General features: G+C 36.9%; 1 protein-coding gene across 4 annotated transcripts in view; it reads right to left on the reverse strand.

Moving 5' to 3' along the window:
* Positions 1-2,386: 2,386 nt before the first annotated feature.
* MPPED2 (metallophosphoesterase domain containing 2) overlaps positions 2,387-19,268 on the reverse strand; it is a 148,272-nt gene continuing 131,390 nt past the window's right edge. For all 4 annotated transcript variants that reach the window (XM_034417200.3, XM_034417201.2, XM_034417202.3 and 1 more), the window contains exons 5-7: positions 18,052-18,167; positions 8,117-8,230; positions 2,387-4,005 (exon numbers count right to left, since the gene is read on the reverse strand). In XM_034417200.3, coding sequence (XP_034273091.1) covers positions 3,887-4,005; positions 8,117-8,230; positions 18,052-18,167 — 349 coding nt within the window. In that variant the 3' untranslated portion in view covers positions 2,387-3,886. The remainder of the gene's footprint in view (positions 4,006-8,116; positions 8,231-18,051; positions 18,168-19,268) is intronic.

Consider the following 19,268-nt stretch of genomic DNA (forward strand, 5'->3'; position numbering starts at 1 on the left):
ATCCCTTTTGGCAGCACTGGTTATTTAAAATGGTCTGTGTATATAACATTCCAAAGATAAAAACAATAAGAATGCTGTAGATCCAGCCATGAGAATTGAATGTTAAACAGCAAGAAGATAACCCTAATGTAGGGTGAAATCCAGCAGGTTCTGACAGGTTCTGGAGAACCGGTAGTGGAAATTTTGAGTAGTTCGGAGAACCGGCAAGTACCATCTCTGGCTAGCCCCGGGGGTAGAAATTGAGATTTTGCAATATCCTTCCCCCAGGAGTGGGGAGGGAATGGGGATTTTGCAGTATTCTTCCCCTGCCATGCCCACCAAGCCACACCACACCCACCAAGCCACGCCCACCGAATCACTGCCCTAATGGTGTAACTTCACCTATTTTTAAAAGGCAGATAGAGTAGGCTAACAATGGGCACCCTTGTATCCGCCAGATGTTTTGGAGTATAGTCTCCACAACACCTTACTCATGCCATGCTTACTTTGGCCAAAAGGAGTTGATCTAATGATTTAGAAGAAAGCAGGTTGTCTATCCCCGGGATAACCAAATTATTATTATGGGACATGTAAAAAGTGGATCCGTTATTGGATTTATGGGCACCAATCAATGCTGTTAGCCCTGGACAGCAAATGCACTTGTTGGAGGAAAGGATTAATATATCTTCTCTAGTCAGAAAGCAGAACTTGGACTATTTACTGACTGGAGGAAATTCATCCTCTGCTCACATGTATTGGTTTCAGCTGAAACCAATCTCCCTGAATTTCCTGCCCTATAGGAGATCAACAGGTCATCAGCTGCCTGTGCTTGAGATGTAGACTTAAGTTCTATGCATCTCTAGTTTATGCTCTGATTTCTAATATTATAACTTTTAGCAGAAATTTGGCAATATGATCACTTCTCTGTGAAAACTAGAATGAATCTTGGATGTCAAACAGGAATTCAGTCAAGGACCAACCTGTTTTGGTGGAACTCACATAGGCCTCCTCTTATTGAGAAGAATCCTAGCCCCTAACTCTTGTGGCAGTGATGGAAGCTATTAAGAAGGCCATCTTCCATGTGAGAATGTTGGTGGAAATCTGTCTGATGTATTCATACAGAATAATAGTAAGTGCCTTGAAGGCCAAGGTAAAATGCCATAAATAGAAATATATAACCGGGGATATAAGATGTGAGCACATTTACAAAACATGGTGTATTTAAGGGGATCCCAAACGGAAGTCTATTTGTTTATTCTAAATTCTAGCTTATATCAAGTGGAAATGGGAGGCATAACCTTACGTTTCCTATCATAATCACACTTACTTTATGAAAAGCAGTATAACTATTTACATGATAAGCTCACTTTTCCTCAGAGGCTATTTACATTGTAGCATGGGGTCATAATCCTGGATCTATTGCAGTATATTGCAATATTATTTTTATGACCCTTGATTTCCATGAATAGATTGTGTATGTGACTTTTTTCCACTGAAAATGTACATAATGTTGATTTTACTCTAGTTCTACTTAGTTAACAAACTACACAATTGTTTATGCTGAAAGTGGCTTGTGTAATAGCAGTCCTTTTAAAACAATTCATGAAACTTCCAGTAAGTAACAAGATCAGAAACCAAACTGAAAATATGTTCCAACCAAAATTAAGCTTTTAAAAGGATCTCAATAAAATGTACTAAGTGATAGAATTTAGAAGTACTTGTGACTATACAAAATATTTTTCATGTGGTCACTGTAGACATGTTGGATGAGAAGGGTAACTTATTAAAATCAAAGGCAGCAAGTGAGTAACTGATTACCCATTCAAACTCATTCTATTTAAGTCATTTTCAGCAGAGAGTCATCTAATAAATTACCACATGGTTTGAGATAGATTATTTACTCATAAAACTTACTCAGATTTTATAAATGACAAGCTGATACACCAAAAACCTGAGTATGGATAACTGTTGGGAAAAGGTTTTTTTTTTCTCTTCATTTTCTTTACTACAATCTGAGATTCAACTGGCATTTGTGATTCACTAGTTTGTGGATTTGATTGCTGTAAACTTGAGACAAAAGGTTCTAGATCAAGGAACTGGAAAGCTAACAATAGTTCTCTGATACATGCCCAATCTAATGACCCATTTAGTCCACCCAATGGGCTGCTTGGTCTCCATTATCTATTATAATATGGGAGAGAAAGGAGAAGGGGGAGGAAAGAAGGAGGAGGAGGAGTAGGTTTTTTTTCCTTTTCAACAATGCATATGATTCACTGAATTCTGCATCCAACTGCCCTGAGGAGTACTGAGCTGGGTATAGCATTATTTTGTAGTGTTGTGCTGAGTGCATCCATTAGAACAAGTATTTAATTTTTCCAACCCATAAAAACATGCTCAAACAGTTAAATATTTAAAAATCTTGCAATTTTATTTGCATATAAAGGCCGCTAGATATATAATATCGCAATAAATTTAAAGAAACACCTGCTTTCCTAAATTCCATGAAGATAACATAAAACAGAAGAAAGCTCAATAGCATTTACAGTGATAGAACAGAAGTAACTATCTGCAACAATATTTTGTGCTAGCAAGATTGCATTTACACACAGTGCAAAATAAGAAAAAAAGAAATGGAAAGACAATTCAATAATATTTTAAATATAAAGGACAACAAAGCCTTATTTTAGTTAGGCTTGATTGTATTTATTTGATTCTATACATGCCCAAAACTGCACAAAGATTTTAAACTCAAGCTCTTGAAGGTCTTGAGCGATTGGAAAAAATGTATCACATCCTTCATAATTTAGATGTGCTATACAGCATAATTTTGGAGATGCTATGCTGGCAATATTAAATGCCTTGCTTTGTTATAATGCACAAAAAATATATATAAAAATCCATATTTAAAAGGAGTCCACATTTACATGTTTTTACTGCATGGAACACCTGCTCATTGCAGTTTTCATTCCCATATTTTTTAAAACTAAAATAATTTAAGAAACTCACCCAAATTGGGACAATTTAGATAATCATATACAGGATGTTGCTATCTAACGGATCATTAAAGCAGGCAGACAAACTAAACCTAGAAAGCTATTTTCCCCTCACTACTGCAATACCATTAATAAGCAGAATTTCATAGAACGCATATGTATCAATCAAAAAACTGATCCCTGATCCAGCAGTCAGCTGTGGACACAAGAGCTCTGATGGGTAAAGATTCTTCCAGATCAAGAATTTTTTTCAAGAAAGGGAGATGATTCACTGAAATGAATGGAGAATCCACATCCAGTTTAATAACTCCGTGACCACAGCCTAGCACAGATGTAAGTATATCTAGAACCATCAATTCCAGAAGTTTTCAACACACTTCATTGAATATTGAATTGTGATGTGCATTTGCACAGGGACATATTCCAACCTCTGATTCATGGAACATATACATGCTAATAAAAATGAGGAAAGAATGGCATTTTATCATTGGAAATCCCCCCCCCAATAAAACAATAAAAGTTGTGCAAATTTGGATCTGTTTTTTTTTTAAACAATGCCTTTTATAATCTTATTTAATAATATTAAAATAAGGTGTCTCACTCATTAAAAGAAAGCTTGGCTGTCCTTTTGAGAACACTAACAATTTACAATGGCAAGTTAATTAAGAGAACATAAAACTTCATTTTACAAATTCACAATGTTTTATCAATTTTCAAATGGATACTGCATTTCCAAAAGAGAGCGAGAGAGAGAGAGAGAAAAGAAAAAGCACAACCCCTATCTTTTTTTTCTCTGTAACAACAATTTACAAAAAAGCCCTACATTATTTGTAAAGAAACATGTTAAGAGAATGAACATTTTGTAATTAGAAAAATGGCAGTTTATAGACCTTCCCCAGTGGAGTAGCGGTCTTTCATGATCCTTGTGGCGTTGGCAGGTCAAATATAATTGGTGGGTTGGTTGGCTGAAAGCTGACTGTACACGTTGAGGCATTAATGTATGTTGTGTAACCATCTGTCATAATGCCATAACCTGTAGAGAAAATGTGTTACATTTACTGTTATGTGAACAAACATTGACCTAGTATAATACCCCTTCAGTGACAAAAGGAGGGGAAAATGTTCTAAGCACGCTTTGGAAACTGCATTCAGTTAAACCTTTTAATGTATTTTCAGTAATCTAAAATCACCCACATAACTCTTTCCCTGGGTTTTTAAGCAGTAAAATTTTGCTTTAGTATGAACTTTAAAAAGTTAAGAAGACAAAGCTGTCTTTGTCCTTTGTTAGGAATTATTTCTAAACTTGTTTTTAAGTTCATCACATGTAAAGTTAGATGTAAAACAATGTTTAATTTAATTGGTGCTGACACCTCTTTCATTACATTGACAATTTAGCTACCTGATATATCATGAAGTCACTTCAGAGAACTCGGCAAAAACTTCCCATTGTCTCCCAAACATTTTTTTAAAAATTCAAACTTCATTCAGATTGTCCACAAGACCATTAGAATCTTGTCTGTGTACTTCATCAGTATTTTTTGGGGGGGACGGGGGGTTAGTACTATTTAAAGCAGGGGTCCCCAAGCTGTGGACCATGGTCCACTGCCGGTCCATGACCTATTCACAACTGGGCTGCGTGAGTGGTGGGAGTGTGTGTGCATATCCCCACTCATGTGAGAGACGGGTGCCGGCACTCGCAGCCCCACTCACGCAAACGCTCACAGCCCCATTTCACAAATAAAGTAGGAAAGGTTGGTGAACTCTTATTTAAATACACAGATCATAAATATGTTCCCCTTTGCTCAACAACCTGTCCCATTGCAGGTGCCAAATATATGCGCATAAAATGCTATAAATAAATTGGTGGGAAAATGGCAAAAAAGGGAGAATCAACACAGAGGACTACTTTCCTAAGATCCTTGCAATGTAGAACATGGTGCTGTGATGTCGTCTTTTGCTTTGTTGCTGATTACAAGGAGTAAAGGGCACTAGCGTGTGGGCTGGTATAACTGTCTACTTATTCTGAAATTTGTCAACAGGACCGGACAATGCTGGATGGTGTTGAAACTCTTCCCTGCATGCTCCTTTTCACTCTCTTCAGGGTTGGATATTTCTTCAGGCTCACAAAAGAAGCTTAAAAGCTCTGATTCAATTTTCCATGATCAAACCATTCTCTTCATCTTCAGAAGATAGAAAAAAACGTAAAAGCTCCCACAATGCCATCCTCAGCATTAGAAGACTCTATAGTAACTTAGACATTATATGTGTGTGTGTTTGTGTGACAAAAAAGCACACAAGAGAGCATGTCCTTGTTTCTCCTCCAGTGCTGGTGATACTGTCAGCATATTGGATCTATAAAAAGGGAGATCTCTTTTCAATATGCTGTCCCAGGACTCTGTGCAACATACTTTCATGTTTTCTGTTCTGTTTTTAAATGTATAACCTTCTGTTAATTGTCCAGAAATACATGGTGAGTGAGAGGTCATACAAACTTAAATAAATAAATAAACAGGCAAAAGAGAAAGGTATTTGCAATTTTACTCATAAAAAGTCAGATTACTGAATTTAGTAGCACCAAATTCTTGTTCTGTCCTTTCATGTGAAAATAATCTTATACGATTTACCTTTAAGTTAAAATTTAAATGTTAGAAGAATCAGTGAAACTGTAGGAAATACTCTTTTACATTACTCGTTCTCTACATTCAGTGCAAATCTTTGCAATTAATAATTAAGGTACTGCGAGTTAAACCTATACTTCTGAGAGCAATTATTTCACAATTGTTGTACAAGCAATCTCTCTCTCAAAAAGAAAAATCCTTTTGAGTTCTTTTTAAAATAGATCCTCTATGTGACCTATGATTTTGCTTTTTAATAAATAATGAAAAGCTGAACTCCTCAACAGTATGCAACTGCTTATCCTAAATAATGCAAGGGTTGCACGAACATTTACAGGTTAACTATGAACTGAATTAAAGGAAACGTAATTTTGATTCTGATCCAAAGAGACATACTGAATATATGGGAATATACATGTGTGGTCTTAAAAATAGAAAACTAGCCAACCAAGCCAGTCCCAACCCTTCCTTTACTCTTTTCCACACATTGTGCTGTACAATTAAGTTAGGGAATCACACTTATCCATGTATGTTGACAGCTACGGACATGATTCTACTTTCCATATTTCTCTATGGCTAGGTATAGCCATATACCTAAGGTATAATAGGGCATTTGATGTTTAAGTTATAACAACAACAACAACAATAATAATAATAATTTAGTAATAATAGTATTTTAACGAGATTTCATTATGTTGGAAGAGATCTACTCAAATAAGTAGAAACTGTTATCATCTCAATGCTCTTGAATACTCATTAAATCTCTTTTATAGTTAACGTGTGCGTTACCAGCCTAGTCATAAACTTAAATTGTATAATACTGAGCCTCACAATAGCCTTCCATAATGATCTCTCCATCAGCTAATTCTATTATTAGTGGAAGTTTGATTACTTTCAACGTGGAAGAGAACTACAAAAGCTGCAGGCAGTTTCTATGCTCTAATAAAATATTTGTTTCTTCTGTCATTTACTTAACATTAATACCTAAGCATCGGTATTTATACAAAATTATACAGTTTATCTTATTTTTTACATGGATGCTGCTGTGGTTAAGGGCTAGTCAGCATTTCTCATTACGAAAACCTACCTGAAAGGCTTTATATAACACTGGTATAAAAATATAGTTGCTTTACAATAATGCAAACTGGGGGAGGGGGGAAGCAACAGTACCAATCAACTGGACATCTCGTGTTTTATAAAGTTCTCCAGAGCTGCGTACTCACAGAGAGCTTAATTAAAGACCGTAAGAAATTTCCACAAAAAGGGAGGTACGCAATATAAAGCATTTAAATATATAATTTTTAGCTCTGGGGTCACAACATTGTTCTTTCTCTGCTCTCTAAGGCAGCATTTGCGGTATTTTTCTCGCTGGGATATAAACGCAACTAAAGTTCATTAAATATTTAAAACTCCTGCTTAGTTTATTTGAAGGAATTTCTCATTAGCCCATAACCAGATTTGTGTGCTAGAAATGCCTCTGCTTTTAATTTAACATTAAAGCAGGATATTTTGAAAAGCTTATCTAAAAAATACACACGCTATTTAAAAACATCTGAAATTTAAACCAGATTATAACTCCACACACATCCACACGCCCGCTTCACTTGTTATTTCTTCATCTGCTCTGCTATTTGGGTTATGTTGTCCACTTCTTGAACTTTCTATAAAAAACATATGCAGAATGAAACCACTTGCTGCAAATGTAAATGGTCTCTTTTATCCGAAAGGCTCTAAATGATTTAAAGATGTTACTCATATTTGCAACTTATACAAGATTCTTAGGGAAGCTTCCATGCCCAGAATAACATGGGCAAAAGCCATAGAGTGGGCATTGTGCAGATAGTCCTTGACTTACGACCACAATTGAGCCTAAGATTTCTGTTGTTAGGTAAATTTGTTAAGTGAGTTTTGCCCCATTTTATGACCTTTCTTGCCTCAGTTGTTAAGTGGATCACTGCAATTGATAAATTGGTAACTCGGTTGTTAAGTGAATCTGGCTTCCCCACTGCTTGTCAGAAAGTTACAAAAGGTGATCACATGACTTTGGGACACAGCAATGGTCATAAATATGAACCATTTGCCAAATATCTAAATTTTGATCATGTGACCAAAGGGATACTGCAACGGGTGTAAGTTTGAAAAACAATCATAAGTCACTATTTTGAGTACCGTTGTAACTTTGAATGGTCACTAAGTGAACTGTTGTAAGTGGAGGACTAGCTGTATTTTTCTACTACATGTAGCATTTATCAGGATGGCAAATAACTTGGTACAATCAAATCTGTGCTTTCCTATTATTGACTCAAATGGCACCAGGCCACTTCCTGTGACGCACCGTTCTCCTTACCTCCTATTGCTTCATCTTCAGCTATAATATTGGTTTAAATATCAAATTTTTTATCACATACATTATCAATTTTTTTAAAAATAACTTCGTTCTATTTGAAATCTTTTTCTTACATAAAATACTAAAAAGAATGACTCGAATATTTTCTCGTCACAAGGCATCTTATTTCATGGATTGCTTACCTTCATGGATACCTCCAAAGACGTGGAGTTTGGGTCTTACTCGCCTTTGTACAGTGTTTAGCAATTCCACACAGCCAACCCTCTGCAGCTCCTTTGGAACCCAGTCTCGGAACCCTAAAAGAATGATAAAATTGATTGTCTTACTTTTCAATATGTAGATTAAGTTTAATACAGACTTTCAGGAAGCAATAACTCAAAGAGGGTTTACTACATTATCTATAATTCGACCACCATTATAATATATAGTGGCTTTTAAGAAACTTTTCATTGGCATAATTTTTTTTTTAAGTTATGGGCATTATTTTTTTTGAATTCTACCTCTGCCTTCCCAAATACTATATTTTGCTACACAATTTGATTAAGCTAATTGCACAGATTCATCTGCATAACACAAGGCTGTTAAATATGTACTCTTGATAGTGGCCCACGTTCTCAATTATCCTTTGCTTTTTCTTTAATGGCGATTACAAATATCTAACATACAAAGCAATTCAGTACAAAATCCATGTATGCGTGAAATCATGTGAACTGGCCCTATCTCTTGAAATCTGATAGGCCTTTAGAATTTTGGTCAGGGAAATAATAATAAAATATTTTTTTAAAAAAGACTGAAAGCCTTATCTGGCCTTTTTGTTGAAAGAGGAAAAGACTGAAATGATGATTTATGGACTTGGGGATTAAATGGGATCAAAGAGCAAAGGGAAAGAAGAAGATGTCTTGATAGCAGAGTCCTCTGTGCTTTCTGAGGTTGATTGTTAGCTTGAAAGATGTTTCATTACCCAACTAGGTAACATAATCAATGCAAGTGGGTGTGAAGTTTACTCCGTTTACATATCTTTTTGCTTGCTCTGCCAGTTTTAGTGGATTTTTCCTTGGTACTTCCCAGTTTAGGCTAATGTTTTCTCCTTGATTGTTTGACTGATGCTAATCTTGAGATTGGCTGCTGGAAAGGCCTGGTCTTTCCTTCTTAACTTTTGTATTGTTTCTTAAATGGTTTGTAAATATGTTGTATTGCTATGTGACTATTGATGGCTGATTTCTCTGAATGTCAAGCTTTCAAGAATTCCCTAACATTCTTTCGAGAAATGCCTAACATTTTTGGAGTTAGCTTGTTCTAGAATGCTCACAGGTTCCATGATTGCAAGATTAATATTACCCTGTGAGATAGTCCAGTCAAGAAAATCAAGAATGCTATCTCTATCTTTATTGTATGGTTACATTATCAAAATCTTGCAGGACTTGAAAGAAAGTATTTCTCTCATCCTTTCCTTTTACTTTCCATAAAACTAGACAGAGTCCCTTCTAAGAGTTCCTTTCCCATGTCATCCCACCTTCTGTAGGATGAGACAACTTTTCATGCTCGTTGTTCCATCTGCATCTCTCTCTGTTGTTTCCTAAGGTCATTTCCTCTATTATTATACCATCAATTTCAAAATGTGGGCATTAATATTTAATTCCCTAAATTATACTGTGGTTAAAAGTATGTAAAATATTGCCTTCTCCCACATATACCAATGCAGATTGACAATTTTCACAGGCCCTTTTCTGAGTGCTCCTACCAAATGAGATGTAATGGATATCTGCTGAGACTCTTATGTTCAATAGTGATACGAGCTGTAGAGTATATGCTTTAATGCTTTTACGCTGCTGCCATTATTGTTGCTTTGCAATTTTAAATTTGTTTTTAATATTCTGCTTGTATTTTAATATTGTACAGTTTAATTATCTTTTTATACTCTACTCAAGGGACTTTAATAAGGGTATGGTACAAAATGTGGTAAACAAGTAGATGTACTATATATATCAGGCATGGTAGGATTGCGTAACACAATAGCCATTATAATTTTGTGGTATGTTTGAATAGAATAGAGTAGAGTAGAGTAGAGTAGAGTAGAGTAGAGTAGAGTAGAGTAGAGTAGAGTAGAGTAGAATAGAATAGAATAGAATAGAATAGAATAGAATAGAATAGAATAGAATAGAATAGAATAGAATAGAATAGAATAACAGAGTTGGAAGGAACCTTGGAGGTCTTCTAGTCCAACCCCCTGCCCAGGCAGGAAACCCTACACCACTTCAGACAAATGATTATCCAACATCTTCTTAAAAATTTCCAGTTTTGGAGCATTCACAACTTCTGCAGGCAAGTTGTTCCACTGATTAATTGTTCTAACTGTCAGGAAATTTCTCCTTAGTTCTAAGTTGCTTCTCTCCTTGATTAGTTTCCACTCATTCTTGATCTACCCTCAGGTGCTTTGGAGAGTAGTTTGACTCCCTCTTCTTTGTGGCAACCCCTGAGATATTGGAACACTGCTATCATGTCTCCCCTAGTCCTTCTTTTCATTAAACTAGACATACCCAGTTCCTGCAACCGTCCTTCACATGTTTTAGCTTTCAGTCCTCTAATCATCTTTGTTGCTCTTCTCTGCACTCTTTCCAGAGTCTCCACATCTTTTTTACATTGTGGCGAGCAAAACTGAATCCAGTATTCCAAGTGTGGGCTTACCAAGGCATTATAAAGTGGTATTAACACTTCACGTGATCTTGATTCTATCCCTGTGTTTATGCAGCCCAGAACTGTGTTGGCTTTTTTGGCAGCTGCTGCACACTGCTGGCTCATATCTAAATGGTTGTCCACTAGGATTCCAAGATCCCTCTCACAGTTACTACTATTGAGCAAGATACCACATATACTGTACCTGTGCATTTTGTTTTTCTTGCCTAAATGTAGAACATTACTTTTTTCACTGTTGAATTTCATTTGTTAGATAGTGCCAGTGGTAGGATTCAAGTAATTTACAGTAACAACCGGTTCTCTGCCCTAATTATTTCTTCCAACAACCACTTTGCCAAACTGCTCAGAAAGTTAACAACCGGTTCTCCCGAAGTGGTACGAACTGGCTGAATCCCACCACTGGATAGTGTCCAATGTTCAAGTATGTCAAGATCCTTCTGTATCTTGAGCCTATCTTCTGGAGTGTTGGCTATTCCTGCCAGCTTGGTGTCATCTGCAAATTCGATGAGTTCCCCATGTATCCCCCCATCCAAGCCATTGATGAAGATGTTGAAGAGTACTGGGCCTAAAACAGAGCCTTGGGGTACTCCACTGGATACTTCCCTCCATGTAGATGCAGTTCCATTGAGGATTACCCAGTTGCACAGAGCTCTGTCATCAATTTGTGTATCTTATTTTTTTACAGCATTGTAGCTGATAATGCTAATACCATTCTGTAGATACCTTGTATGAAGAGGTTATTGTATACCATAGAGTGGATGCACTTAACTGTCTTTTAGACTTCTCCAAAGAGAATTATGCTGAAAAAGCCTGGTGTCTGTCCCCCTTCCTCACACAGGCAAACGTAATACCAAGCACGCCTGCCAATATTTTATTAGGTAAACAGATTAGAATTCTTGGCAGACCAAGGTTTTGGCAGCAAACTGCCGAATGCCTGCCAAGACTGTTTTCACTCCCATAAAGCAGAAGAGGACTTATCTTCAGTTTGTTCCAGGAGAACAAATTATCCATGAGACAAGAGTTTAGTCAATGTTCAGTCCAAAATATATCCAAACTGAATTTCAGACATCACGATGTGACTTTCAGGGTTTAACTTTGTCCGTCACAAAGCCTGAAGAGCAATCCCACCCACTTTTATTCCTGGTGGAGCGTGGCTCCATGACTCAGCTCAATCTCTGGCCCTCCCATGTCTCTTCAGTTGCTGCGCACACTTCTCCCTCTGACCCTGCCTGGGATCAAGCCAGGATTCATCATCCTCACTTCCTATCAATTGGTGCTCCGATATGCCTTCCTCCTGGCACATTCCAGGCTGTTCCTCCTGGCCTTCGGATGGAACCTGAGGCATTACCAGAAAGGAGGGTCCTGGAGAGGGAGGCCTTGTCAGTTCCTCCCCATCACCTTCTGAGTCCTCTTCCTCTATTAGGACAGGCTCGGGAGTCGGGGTCACAACACCTGGTATCTTACTTACATTAATTCTTCTTCATTATTTTCTCCATGTTACATCGATGTATGTGCACACTTTTATATATATATTTTTCAATCTGCAGATGTTATACAGATTTTTCAATGCAAAATTTTATTGCACCACCAATATTCATTGTCATATGGAAAAGTTGGTTGAGAAAGATGGGAATGAAAGAGACACAGCCACCTGGATTTATAAAAAATATAGGTTGCAGTTTTAATAGTTACAGCTGGGCCCGCACAGAGCATAGATCTGTTTTATACACCTCACTCTCTCCCCACACCAGGAAGAGAGTGTGCCAGTCAGTTGCTGTAGAATTACTCTTATGCTACAGGAAAGGACTCTTCATGTTACAACAACATAAAAGTAAATCACTGGTTAGGAAATTTCTGTCTTTAACAAGGAAAACCAAAGAAAGATACTGTATTATTAGATATAAAAGGATCAATTGGTAGAACTTTGGATGACTTGCAATTGATAGCTTATTAAATACAGCAATTAAAACTGCAAATTCTTGATTTAACTGTCTTCTTTACTGTTTCTCATCTGATACATATTCTGATCAATTATGTGCATAAAGGCTGTACAAACATTTCACACTGAAATGTTCAAAGTACAGAATTTCATATGTTCTGTTCTGAATGTGAAACAGGCTGTTTTGGGCTCTATGAATTTTTTGCAGCTTTAGAAGCAGTATTTAAAACCTCAGGACTTGCCTCAGAGACCCAAAACATAAGGCAGACAATCATATCACACACCAGAAGAACAGCAAAGTAGAACCAACTCAAAGCAGAAGACAGAGCAGCTCCCAAAAACCAAAAGAAGGACCAAACCAAGCTCCCAGCAGAAAAGGATGAACGGACAGAATACAATATACAGGTTATCATGGGCAGAACACAATCCATACAAAAAGCCAAAGAATTACCAGAAGATAAAGAAACCTACATCCGAATAAGTACTATCCCAATACAGAAACTGCACGATACAATCAAGATAACCCTTAATAATCTAACCATGAAAGGTCAAATAACTAAAGAAGAATGGGGGAAGATGCAAATCAGTGAACCTATCCTGCCATGCTTCTATGATAATCCCAAAATACACAAGCCCAACATTACTCCAATTGTACTATTGATCCAATTGTATCATCCATAAAGCCATGGATTTTAACATACAACATAATTAAGAAACTTACAAAAAAGCTTGGATATCTCACAGAAGGGAGTGAATATTTTATTAACTCCCCACTACAATGTTTCCAGAAAAATCAAAGATTTAAAAATCAAAAATGAAATTATGATTCATTCAATGTCAGAGCATTCAGATTCAGAACTAATGAAAAAATCCATGGCTGCAGTATTATGCAACACACCTGACCTAGCCAAATACACTAAGATCAAAATATCCAGAATCATGGACCTCATTAATCTTTGCCCCACTAGCTACTTTCAGCTTGGTGACAAATATATTGACATTCATGAGTTCCACTCTCAGGACTCATAACAGAGAGTGTATTGAGGCATCTGGAAACTACAGCACTCCCACTCACATAACCAAAAACACTGAACCAGGTCCAGTATGTACAGTAGATAAACGCCTTAATCATCATAATAAAGAAACAACTAAAGAAGACACATGAAACTATCAGCATCTTCAAATAAATAAAATTCACAAGAAAAGGAAAAAAATTCACACTACCTTTCCTAGCTATCCTTATCAGCAGAAGAAATTATAGCAACACAAAACACAAGTCTATTGAAAAACAGTACACATTAATAGCCCATTCTCCAACAGGTGCTATATTGTGTAAGAACATTATTCAGATGAGTACACAAAATTGTTAAGCTGCAGCAACCAGAACATCAGAAAAAGGAAACAGACTGCCTATACAACAACTTTCAACAAAATGGATCTAAACACAACTTTATCAGAAAGTGCTTGACCTTACTACAGCACAACCAACACAAGCTATGAAAAGGATAACTATGATGCATCAAAAACATCTCAGTAACAATCAACAGACTACTACAATTACATGGCATTACCATAGTAGGCAAACCAACTAAAGTCCTCCAAAACATTTTAGGTAAGCAAAAAGACTCAGTAGCCCAAGAAAAATAAACAAGGGTCTGTATATTGTAGACTGGAATAGTTACCATGTAAGAAAGGTAGTAGAAGACTAACAGAATGCATCTATGAATACTTACTAGCAATAAGAACACACAATGAAAACTCCTTAATCTTACAATATATGGACAAACTCAACCAAAAACATCTTAGACCAACCTAAACCCAAAACCACTAGGGAATTTCTGGAAGTTTGGCATTGGGAGATATTAGCCTTCAACAGACAAAGAAATAAAGCATATTTATGTACCATTCAACAGAGACAATAAAAACGTTAAGAAGGAAACAAAAGGACCAGAACATATATTCAACCACCACCTATATAAGCAGGATACCAGGCAAACAATCAAGCAGAAAACCACATCCCAATTAAGGAACTACCAAGAAGAAAACCCACCCCTATCAACACTGCTAGGGAAGGCTAGGGTACATAACTAGAGAATAAATCCCACGCTTACTCACACTGATGATAATACCTAGTTGGATTAAAAAAACATCTTCAAGGAAACCATCAAACTCAGAGCACCAAGAACTCTTCACTTCCACCGTGAGCTACAGATATTCTCTTCTAAGATGTCAATTACTTGATAGAAGGAAAAGCAGAAATCATAATTCTTTTTTGTTATTTCATTTTTTCTCTATTATTTTTTTTATTCTTTTAATTTTGTACACTTTTATTGTATGGAAAATATTTATTAAAAAGACAAAAACTATCATTTCCAGACGGACAAGCTCTACCAATACTTTCTTAGTTTTGAAACTGTATAAGTAAAACTGTAATACAGGAGAATATTAAAAGGCCTCTAAGGAAAATAGTAATTGACTATTATTAAAAAGAAAGCCATTAAGGTCTATAGGTAATGAAAAAAAATCAATAAATCTGACATCCATTATAGCAAAGGTTTGAGGTCTAATATTCTGCATTTATAAAGATTAAAGGGATAAGAAAGATCTAAGAGAAGGAAGAGCTAAATCAAATAGGTGGCTGCACATTCCTCCTTCATATTATTTAATCAACTTCAGAGGTGTTTTTACCTGGGTCAAATTTATTTAATTCTACATTATAACACAGTTTCAGTTCGCTTCTATGGTTATGTCTTACCTAAACAATCTAACCCATGTGTACATTTTTACAAATTTTGGCATAATGCTTACAAACACAAATTACGATCCAGTTTGCCAAGAACTGCATAACTCGGAGGTGTCAAACTCACATTGACACAGCAGCATCACATGACGTATTGGGACTTTTTCTCCCTTTGCTAAACTGGGCATGGCCAGCGCATGATGAATCTGGCCCATGGGCTGGGAGATTGACAGCCCTGGCATAACTAGTCTAATTTGCTTGTTTGTTAAATTTAATGCTGGGTTTTCTTCTGGAGCTCAAGATCCTGAATATAGCATTCCCTCCTCACATTTTTCCATACAACTACTCTGTGAGATAGGTTGGTTTGAAAAAGAGGGACTAGCTGAAATTTCCCTTTTTAAAAACTCTGTAGTAATTATATCCACAATGGGGTAGAAGTACCCTGATGACTTGCAGGCAATGATGATGTTATCCATTCAATCATGTCTGACTCTTGGCGATTCTATGGGCCAGGTCTCTCCACATCTTCTGATCTTGCACTGCTTCTTTGAGCTTTTCTATGCTCTGGCTGGTGTCAGCTTTGATGGTGTCCAGCCATCGTGTTCTTTGTCAGCCTGATTTCCTTTTGCTGCTAACTCTTCCAAATATAATTGCTTTCTCCAGTGAATTCCCCTGCATGACATGGTCAAAATAAGTGAGGCAGTTTCATGATTTTGTCTTCTAGTGACATGTCTGGTGTTATGGGATCCAGTACTTGCTTGTTAAGCACCTAAGCTGCCCAAGGGATACACAGGAGCCATCTCCAGCACCACAGCTCAAACAAGTTGATTTTCTCCCTACCTTGCTTTTTTAAGGTCCAACTTTCATAGTCATAGGACTGTCTATGGGACAGTGTATGGGACACAAAGAGCAGACTAACCTACATTTGGTTGCCAGGCTGATGTCCTTGTTTTTTTTCATACTTGCTTCATGTTCATCATTGCTGTGTGACCCAGTGCAACCCAATATTTTATTTCTGGGCTGTATTCACTGCTTTGAGCTATCTGCAATCCTAGGAAATTTTTCCATTCATTCAATCTCTTCACTGTCAATTTCCCTTTTGATGTTTCCATTCCTTGCAGTAGTCATGAGCTTGGTCTTTTTTAAAACGAGACCAACATTCTAACTTTTTTCTTGATCAGATATTCCAGGTCTTTTTGGGTTTTTGAGACGAGAGTTGTATCATCAGTGTATTTATCCTGATTTTTGATTATCAGATATAGCTTCCTTATGATCATTTCAGCTTGCAGATTGAATGAGGGGGAGAAAATGCAATCTTGTCACACTCCTTTCTCTATCTTAAACCAATCAGTGTCACCATACAATGTGCGCACAGTGGCTTCCTGATTTGTGTACAGTGATTGCACCAACTTGACTAGATGCACTCGTACCCCAAGGTCTTGTAGAGTTATCCATAGCTTCTCATGATCAACAGAATTGAAGGCTTTCTTATCATCAGTGAAGCATATGTAAATGATCTTTTGATTTCTACAACTTTTCCCCCCCATGATCTAGTGCAGATCTACAATTTGGTTATGGGTGCCACGATCCCTTCAGAAGCTGGCTTGGATATCTGGTAATTCCCTTTAAGCAGAATCTTGCTGATGTGAGGGATGAGAGCAATTGTGCAATAATTGGAGCAATGTTTAGATTCACCCTTTTCGACAGTGGAGTGAACACTTGCAGGCAGAGGAAAGCAAACAACCTAAATTGGGAGGATGGGCAGTGACTGCCTGTCGGTGGGTTTGGTGATGGCTTTGAAGAGGAAGAAAAGTAGCACAGTTAATGGACAGAGTGGGGAAGAAGAGAAGGAATGTCCAGCTGATGATAGACCTGCCATTCCTACATTGCAGCTTTTGCCTAGAAGTTACTTTTCTCTCATTTTGAAGTCCTAAATGGTCTTAGAAGTAAGATAGCATGGCTTCTTCCAACCAGACAGAATAGTTCTTCTCCTTCCAATTGGACAATTGCCCTAGAAATTTTTCTATAACTGACCTCAGCCTTTTGATGCTGGCTTTTAAAGGAGGATGCCAGAGCAAAGCAATTTCCATACTGCTGTAATGTATAAACAGTGCCAAAGGAAGGGCTCAGCAGTGCAATCTATGGCATGCCTGGACTACATGGATTTTAATGTGCTCCCTATTATCACTATCATCTCTTCACAGATCCTATTTGGGGCAAGAATTCAAAATCTCATTAAAAAGTGAGTTTTTTCGGAAAAGTTATTTTCTATATCACTGCAAGAGCCGTGGTGGCACAGTGATTAGAATGCAGTATTGCAGGGTAACTCCACCCACTGCCAGGAGTTCAATCCTGACTGGCTCAAGGTTGACTCAGCCTTCCATCCTTCTGAGATTGGTAAAATGAGAACCCAGATTGTTGGGGGCAATATGCTGACTCTGTAAACCGCTTAGAGAGGGAAGTAAAGCACTATGAAGCAGTATATAAGTCTAAATGCTATTGCTATTTAAAACGGAGATTTAATTTCCTTCCATAGCATCACTGCAAATCAGCAAAAGGAATTGATGCTTGAATCAGGTTTTACTTAGAGAATCCAGTTGACGATACCACTGCATACAATAGAATTGAAAAGTCATCTGTTCTCTCCCATTTGCCCTTGCATCAATCAATCTATCTGAATGCCCTTAACGTCTGGGCTAAAGCATACACACTGAGAGTGATCTTAGTTTAATTGTGATACTCACCAAGAGGAGGCCCATGGGTCATTAGTATATCTATGCCTTCAGGAATAAGGTTCCACTTGTCCAACAAAGATTGACCTCTGGGTAGATTAAAACCCCATCCATTAAACCATGGTGTCCTATGAAGGAAAGAAAATAAATTTGTGCCACTATGGAAGAAGGGCTTATTTTTGTTTTACAACTATACAACAAGGCACATTTTCTCTAGCTAGCCCTCATTCAGAATTAAAAATAAAGAGTAGAGGAAAATCTCTGATAATGAAGTAGTTCTAAACCATAATCATGTTAATCCCGCATGACTGCCAATCTCGAAGTAAAGAAAAGATGGATGTTAAAACATTCTTTTTATCACATAGGTGTTTCTTTAAAAACCTATAGCATATTACAGTCATTCTAACAACACAAATTATAATTAAAATTTTTCCATAAGGCACTGATACGTAAGTTATTCTTAGAGTAATTGAAAGTCTATCTTAAATTTATATTTGGCATTTGAGTTTTGATTTGGTATTGTAATGGTAGGCAATGGATCTTTGATAAATAAATGCAGAATCTCCATTGCCCTGGGATAATCTCTTGCTATAAATGTTTCTGGGTGACAAAAACAGGAAGTCTCTTTAACTGCAATTTCTTATCCCAGGGCAATGGATCAAATAATTTAAACTCTTGATAACATCAACCTGCTTTACATCTAACTTCCCAAATACAACAAATTAATCTGCTATGGCACTATTATATTTAATAATTCTGTCAGTCGGTTTAGGGAAGCAGATGAATGGGCTGGAAAAAAATCAGGTAAGTCACAGTGACCTTTTACCACCCTACTTTAGTCCATGCTAATTGCAAAAGAAAGATGTCATCTCTATGATTATGGGAGACAATTCAGTCTGGATGGTAAAGAAGAGAGAGATGATCTCTTCCATGAATGCACTTAATAGAAAGAATTCCTTAAAACAGCTTGCCAAGCAGTCAAAATGGAAATACAGCACCGAAATTCAGATAACTGAACTCGTTTGCAGATTAATATATTTTGTAAGTATATTTGCAAGAGTGTATCAGAAGCTCCATTTTCCACTTCCTTGCATTTCTTTATTTTTACACTGACACAGGACCTGTAATTTACATATAGATTTGACACTATAGTTGAAAATTTCTTCAACTGCATTGGCACAAAATTAAGTAGTTGGACTGCTCAATTCACTTTAATAATTTTAAAAGTT

Source organism: Pantherophis guttatus, chromosome 1 (assembly GCF_059756535.1).
Source record: "Pantherophis guttatus breed Tessera chromosome 1, ASM5975653v1, whole genome shotgun sequence".
In the NCBI taxonomy this organism is placed as follows: domain Eukaryota; kingdom Metazoa; phylum Chordata; class Lepidosauria; order Squamata; family Colubridae; genus Pantherophis; species Pantherophis guttatus.